This window comes from Meleagris gallopavo, chromosome 24 (genome assembly GCF_000146605.3).
Source record: "Meleagris gallopavo isolate NT-WF06-2002-E0010 breed Aviagen turkey brand Nicholas breeding stock chromosome 24, Turkey_5.1, whole genome shotgun sequence".
NCBI classification, from domain to species: Eukaryota; Metazoa; Chordata; class Aves; order Galliformes; family Phasianidae; genus Meleagris; species Meleagris gallopavo.
Genome location: NC_015034.2, coordinates 2257314 through 2264210, shown reverse-complemented (window position 1 = coordinate 2264210; position 6897 = coordinate 2257314). Strand labels below are relative to the sequence as shown.

At 55.4% G+C, this 6897-nt stretch overlaps 2 protein-coding genes across 8 annotated transcripts in view; one reads left to right on the top strand and one right to left on the bottom strand.

Moving 5' to 3' along the window:
* PLPP5 (phospholipid phosphatase 5) overlaps positions 1-124 on the top strand; it is a 4350-nt gene extending 4226 nt beyond the window's left edge. Inside the window, exon 7 of the mRNA XM_019622641.2 lies at positions 41-124. The gene's annotated coding sequence lies outside the window, so the exon portion shown is untranslated. The remainder of the gene's footprint in view (positions 1-40) is intronic.
* The window catches only part of DDHD2 (DDHD domain containing 2), a 9021-nt gene that overhangs the window by 1279 nt on the left and 845 nt on the right, over positions 1-6897 (bottom strand). For 2 of the 7 annotated variants that reach the window (XM_031556748.1, XM_019622635.2), the window contains 16 exons: positions 6435-6631; positions 5369-5559; positions 4539-4628; positions 4284-4404; positions 3848-3937; positions 2912-3047; positions 2466-2674; positions 2037-2344; positions 1737-1832; positions 1511-1594; positions 1261-1416; positions 1080-1182; positions 842-1006; positions 595-757; positions 354-471; positions 9-147 (listed from right to left, as the gene is read on the bottom strand). In XM_031556748.1, coding sequence (XP_031412608.1) covers positions 381-471; positions 595-757; positions 842-1006; positions 1080-1182; positions 1261-1416; positions 1511-1594; positions 1737-1832; positions 2037-2344; positions 2466-2674; positions 2912-3047; positions 3848-3937; positions 4284-4404; positions 4539-4628; positions 5369-5559; positions 6435-6631 — 2200 coding nt within the window. In that variant the 3' untranslated portion in view covers positions 9-147; positions 354-380. Of the gene's footprint in view, positions 1-3; positions 148-353; positions 472-594; positions 758-841; positions 1007-1079; positions 1183-1256; positions 1417-1510; positions 1595-1736; positions 1833-2036; positions 2345-2465; positions 2675-2911; positions 3048-3847; positions 3938-4283; positions 4405-4538; positions 4629-5368; positions 5560-6434; positions 6632-6768; positions 6892-6897 lie in introns of those variants that run through there. The other 5 variants (XM_010723116.3, XM_019622637.1, XM_019622634.2 and 2 more) reach the window with 5 other exon arrangements.

The window sequence follows — 6897 nt, the reverse complement described above, 5'->3', positions numbered from 1 at the left end:
TTTCCTACCCAAAATGGAGGAAAACCATCTTTATCTCCAGGCAGCAGCAAGTACTGGGGAAGCAGCATGCGGGGCACAGCAGCAGAGGAGAGAGGAAGGCAGAGAAGAAATCTGAACTTTCCTGGTGAGTACTCAATTCAATTGTATCTAAGAAAGCAAAGGGAGAACACTGGAGTAAATCTTGTGTCTTGATGTGCTTTTGTGCATGATAAAAGAGGAAGGAAGCCCTGTGTGCTGACAGGCCAAAGGAAAGCCCAGCCAGTGCTGTAAATAAGGAACATTATTCCCTCAAATGGGCCGTATGTCCTCTGGACATAGCAAAGTTGGAAGTGTAGGCATATAAGGTGACTTACAAGAAGTGGTTGAACAGCACGGGGTGGTCATTGGCTTCCTGGCAAAGGTTGGTCCAATGTAACACCTATTGTCTGGTAGATCTCCTTCAGAACCAGCAGAACAGTGTCCTCTGACTCCCTGGAGGTGGGGACACAGGCATGAGCAGGCAATGCATCTCATCACCTTGGTGTTCAGAATGGCAGCATTCTGCCTACAGCAGACACGAATCTGAAGCTTGATGACAGTTAGGCAGGAGCTTACCAGTAGCAGAGGTGCCCTTGCAGTGCAAATAAATATTCATTAAAGCTCTCAATGGGCTTTTCCTGGAGCACGTAGTCGATGCGATTCCCCCCGTTCAGCTTCCCCACGTTAATGAGGGAGGGATCATCCTTTGCTGGCGCCGGGGCCTCTTCTGGCTTTGGATCTGGAGGAAGGAACAGCAGTTTGTCTCAGCAGCAGCACACAGCAAAGCACTGCCTGGTGCTCCTCCAGCCCCGTGCCCGCTGACCTGGCTGCTTTTCTGTGCTCGCCTCTGTCTCTGCCTCCCCCTCACTGCTTGTTCCCTCCACAGCTGCCAACGGGGCGCGGGTGAAGGACTGCCAGGCCACCCGCAGGGACCCCAGCAGGTTGTTCTTCAGATCCACGCTCATACGTGTCAGCCCTTCTTTCAGCTCTGCAAGGCAAGGGCTGTGCTCAGGCACGGGGCTGCGGCTTTGGCTGGGCTGAGGGATGGCCGTGCTCCTTACCGAGGTGCATCCTCTTCCTGCCTTTGTGGTGTGGGAGCAGCATGGGCTCAAATTCCAGATCTGGGACAATCATGGGCTCAATCCTGTATGCCACCGGGTCAAACTGTGGGGAGAGCAGTGAGCAGTGAGCGCGGGCTGAGCGCGGTGCCTCGCACCGGAGGGCTGCAGCTCTTATACCTACGGGGTGGAAGATGTTGAAGAAGCCCTTGCAGGTGGGCAGGCTGTAATCTGGGTTGATTCGCTTCACTCCTCGCACCGTGAGGAACATCCCAATGGGAGAGCCAAAAGCAAAGAAGATGGCGGGCTTGTAGAGCAGCTGAGGGTAGTTGGCAGAGACCTACAGAGAGAGGAGGGGGTTGGGTTTTGTTTCACGAGACACTTTCTGTGCTGGTGTGCTGCTGTGGTCCCGCTGCTCCCAGCTCAGCTGTTACCTGCCCCAGGCTGATGTCTGGGTATGGGCTGTCCCTGCTGGCAGCGGTGCTGTGCTGCCTGGCAGTGCTGTGTTCTCTGGTGTCCTGCAGAAAACAGAGGAGCCCCGGTGAGGGCAGGACCTGCAGGATGGTGGAAACGGGCACTGGGCTGCACGGGGACCCTGCACAAGTCTGAGCTGAGTGATGTGGCTGGGAAAAAGGAGTCTGAGCTGTGCAGAAGCCATACCTGCATCTCCCTCCTGGAGCTGATGTAATGGAGGAGCTTCATTCGTGGTCCTAAGGGAATTCCCATTTCTTCAAGGTTCTTCTCTCCGCACAAGAGCTAGAAAGTAAGCAGTGCAGATATTAGCACGCACCGCTCTGCTCCTGTGCAGTCAGACCTTTGTTCTTTGACCTTCTGCTCCTGCTGTGCTAAGAGGCATTTTGTGTGCAGGTGATTCAATACCGGGAAGATGCACCCAGGTGGGTGAGGACTGGAATGTAAAACAAAGAAACGTAAAGACAGCAAAACAACGGAGCTGCTCACCAGCGCTTCCCCATCTATTTTCTCCTTCTCAAAAGCAGGACAGTACTCAGACAGATCCAACTTCTTCAGGATTTCTTTTACTTCCTCAGCACCCCTGCTGCTTGAAGTTTCCTTGGATTCCTGCAAACAAAGCCCACGGGGATTGTGCTTTTTTCTCTTGGTGCATTTCGGAGTTTCTCTGCCTTCCCCACTGCCTTGCAGGTGCATGGGAACACCCGTGCTCAGCTGCAGATCTCGTACCTCCCTGCTGTGCTCATCCTCAGGAGCAGCCTTCTGGTTCGTCAGGAGATCAAACAAAATGAGGGACCCTAAAAACCAGGACCGGAGCATCAGTGGCTCGTTAGGGAAAAACCTGAGGTGCTTCCCTTCTGAACTGGAAGGACCAGGACGGTCCCTGCTCAACACGACGGGGACATCCATGGGACTTACCCAAGCTGTGACCTGCAATGGAAACCCCCCCTTTAAAGTCTGGGTTCCTCTGCAGGAAGAGCAGATAGAGGCGGTTCATTTCCGAGGCCACCGTGTCCAGGATGGTCTGGCAATAGGTGGAACTGTTGTAGAAGAAAGCATCCAGGATGGTGTCGTTGATGAAGTGACGCAGGCGGCTGATGCTCGGCAAAGTGATTCGCTCCAGATCCCTGGGGGGTGGGGGCAAAAAAGAGGAAAGGAAACTGCAGTCAGAAATACCCGTGAGCCCTACCACATCTCTAAGGCAAAACTTAAGTTCAGAGGAGGCCCGCTGCCATCCTGATACTGAAATTTCTCATTGGAGACCAAAGCAGAGCGCCCAAGAGCCCCCATATGAGTGTGAGAGCCCCTCCCTCCCCATGGCAGCAAAGAGAAGGCAGCAGCCTCCCAAGGCTGTGGGCACTTACACGTCCACACCGGTGGAGTGCAGGGAGCTGTGCCAGTTGACAGGCAGGAACTCCACCCGGCCAATCTGCTGCTGCTCCTGTGCCTTCCTGAAGTGTGCTTGCAGCATGCTCAGGGAAACGCTCCTGAAGTCGTTGACTGGAAAAAGGCATGAACTCTTAGCAAAGCTGCAGGGCTGCAGGGCAAGGCTTCTGCATCAACAACGCTTAATAAGATAAAAGAAAAGATCATTACCGGGGGAAATCCCAGCAGGGTCTTTAATCTGCTGCTGCCACCCTAAGACCTTGAATCTTTAACTACAAGCTCAAGGGAAGCTCCATGTCCTTACATGTGTGTTTACTGGATTTTGCTGCCCCATCTGTGACAAGCCTCCTGCCCCACGTGCAACGCTTTAAGACAGCACCCGGGGCAAGAAAAGCACTCTTAGGAACGTAAAGGAAAAAAAAACCAAACGTTGTGAAGATGCCTATTTTACAAGGGGAAGCTTGAGGGAGAAGAGATCACTCCGTTTTGAGAAGGAAGAGAGATCGATTTCCATGATTCTAATTGGGCAGCCTTGGAAACAGTTGTGCTAGATGAACGTGTGGAAGAACAGACTGCGTTCAAGCAGATGTAATCAGTTCCTGTGTCGTAGCTTAGCAGGTTTAGACAGCTGGAAAATCCACATCTAGTTTGGGAAACCCCATTTTTGAGCAGCAGCAGAATGCAGTGATGAAAAGCAGTTGCCCAAACCTTTCCAGACAGTGGGATTTAATGGGTTAGTGAGCATTTATTCACGCTCCCCACTGCAGTCAGCAAATGGGGCCACGCAGCCTGCCCAGCTGAGCGTCACGATGGTTTGAATGCGCTCTGACAGCGTTTCTCATTGTCTACACTTTTACCCTCAGCTAAAAGCAGCGTGGGGATGGGAGGAGCAGCCCTGCCTGGCTCCCACCTACCGCACTGCACGATGCTCCTGAAGCGGATGTCACAGGCTGGGCCGATCCCATGCACCACAAAAACCAGGTGGTCGATCTGCAGAGGTTCTCCTGCAGGTAGAAAGAGGTGGGAGCTCAGCCCCAGAGACCAACGGCTTGGAAAGGAACTGAGCCAGTGACCCCACCTGCAGCTCTGCCAGGCACCAGGTGGGGCAACATCCTGTTCTCTACTTCCCACACACTTCAGTTTGCATAAGTACTTTCCCAAGTGGAAAATGAAGGGGTTAGACAGGAAGACGTGCCTGTCCTCACTGCCAGGGCAGCTCGCAAAGCTGGGTCACGGCTGCAGAGCAGGGAAAGGGCGAGCAGCAGGCAGCCACCAGCCTGGAGCTGAGAGCTGTGTTCCCTTCGTGCTTTGGATAGCTGTAAGGGAGGCTCAAAGTTCAGCCGTGCTCACCGTTGGGGATCTCAGCAGCGATGTTCTCCACTCCTCTCTTCACAGTCCGAGGTCGCCCTTGTTCCGTAGGAGTTGAGCCCCAGTCGTCGGAGGTGGCAACGGGGTGGTAGTGCACCATCAGCTGTGAGCAAGGAGGGCTGATCACTGTGCTGCACCGTGTGCTGGAGCCAAGAACATCACCGGGCTCCCAGGAGGGCCAGCAGGAGGCATTCGTGGCCATAGGCTGTCTCTGCCCAGCCACCAGGCTGCGCTCACCTTGGGGTTGTGCAAAATGATGACTTCTCTGCTTGGGGATTCCAGCTTCTTCTTCCACTCATCCAGGGTTACGGCAATCATGTACGCTTCCTGAGGAAAAGAACGTCCTCTCTGAGTCAGCTGAGGGTATTCCTATGAATATTCAACCACCTGAGACATTTCCCACCCATTTTAAGTGCTGCTTTGTGAAAGAGGCATAGAACTCATCCAGGCCAAACTGATGAGGCCGCAGGATTATCTGTGTATCGCCTGCTAAAGTTTCCAGAAAGCTGCTGTTGTGGAATAGAAGCAGAAAGCTTCCCCACCAGAGTCATGTATTGTCATACGTTAGAATACAGATGACTGTAATCACAGCAGAGAAAGCCCCCAGCCTTTACAACGGGGACCAGCAAGCATTTCGTGGGTCCCTGCAGCAGTAAGAACTGTTTCTTGCATTTACAAAGCTGCGAGCAGGGTGAGGGTGACCGTCCTATGACAGCAAGAACCGAATCGCAGTAGTACCAGGCAGGGTCAGGGGGGAAACACAGAACAAAGGCAGCGGGGAGAGGCTGCAGGATGGGCCAGAGCTGCATGGCTGGCAAAGAACAACCGGGCATTGAGCAGAACGCTCTGGGATGGGGCAGAAGGGGAAGCAGGGGAGTATTTAGTTATGTTAATCAGCCGTGAAAATGCCGTGCCAAGGCATGCCAAAGCCTCTTGTGAGTTCATGTCCTCAGGTGCAACGGCAGCGCCAGTGGCCCCATGTGGAGTTTGGGATGCAGGGCAGCATTTGGCAATGAGAAGCAGAGGGGCTGTTGTTGGTGAGCTGTGTGCTCCCGGGGTGTGTTTACCTCCAATTCCTGGCTGAAACTCTCCGAGTAGGGGACGTATTTGTTGTCCTTGTCCCCTTTGTAGAACCAGGTGCAGCGGCGCACCTCGGATGCCTCCTCCTCCCAGAACACTGCCAGGCGCTGCCTCTGCTTCAGGTGCACGTCGTACCTCCCGCCCGACGTCGGGACAACCACATCTCCTTTATCCTTCCCTAGGGAACCGAACGAATCATGGGAGGGCCAAAAAAGTCGAGCTGAACCAGAGAGAGGAGACTGCAGCAGCTCTGCAGGTGCACACCGTGAAAGAGCAGCAGCAGCAGCAGCAGCAACCATCAGCGCTGCCCGTACAGCCTGGGGGGAGATGCCCGAAGCCAAACATCCCCAGGGGCAGCAGGTGAGAGGAAAAGCACTGAGCTGTAAGCAGCCACCTCCCTTCTAGCTTTGGGCACAGCCTGTGCCGAGGTTGGCAACGTGTGAAATCGTGGCCCTGGGATCCTGTAGAGCTGCAGATCTCCACGTTCAAAGTGTTCCCGTCCAGAACTGAGAGCTCTGCTCAGATCCCAGCACAGCCCCCACTGCATGCCCTGCCTGTGAAGCAGCAGTTTCTCCTCGGACAGGTCTCCCCACTGCCATTTCTGCCCTCCTGCTCATGTTTTTGTCCCTCCTTCAAAGGTGCTTTGCAACACAGCGATGCATAATTAACAGCACGTGCCAAATTAACGAGGCCGGACCTTACATTCCCTCCTCCATCCTCCCTCTCCGTTCACTTACAGCTCCAGCATTGGATGCACTGCCACCAAACACAAGTCTCACTTACAAATTCCAAAGGGAGAATGTTGCAACAGGCAGGAGCTGTGGGCTTTCCCTGTGCATCACCACCCTGCTTCCCTTGGGCACGCACCTGATGCTTCCCATTGAACCTCACCAGGCCGGTTCCCCATCACACATGCAGGGGATGAGGTGTTTACAGCAGAAGCACAGCCCTGACAGCTGAAGGCAATGGCTGCAGCACCATCCCCGTGTCGGATCGCATTGGCCGCGTGCAGGCTGTGATGGAGGCAGCCGGGGCTGCGGGCGGCTCCCTTACCTGCACCGTGAGCCTCTTCCAGCCGCTCCGAGTCCTGAATGCTGAACGGCAGCCACCGCTCCCTCCCGCCGGTCACCTTGCAGTAAAACCAATGCGGAGCGACCGCTTCGTACCCGTTCCCCGCGTCCCACTCCGCAGCTTCGGGAGCGGTCCGCGAGGGCACCGTCGGATTTTGCTCCTGAGCAGACATGACGCTCCTGGACAAAAGGAAAGGACAGACGGATGGACGGAGCCGCGGATCTCTACGCCCACCCGCACGCACTCCGCAACGGGAGGCCGCGCTCCGCTTCCCCACCGCGTCCGCGCTTCTCTCCGCTCCCACGGACGGACGCACCGACGTTGGCCGCTCACGAACGTCGGCTGCGTCCGCCGCTCCCGCACCGCGCGGCTCCCCGGCCCGACCGGCGGCACGGCGCTGCTTCCCGGCCCCGCTCCCAGCCCGGCTCCTCGCTCCGCTCCGTTC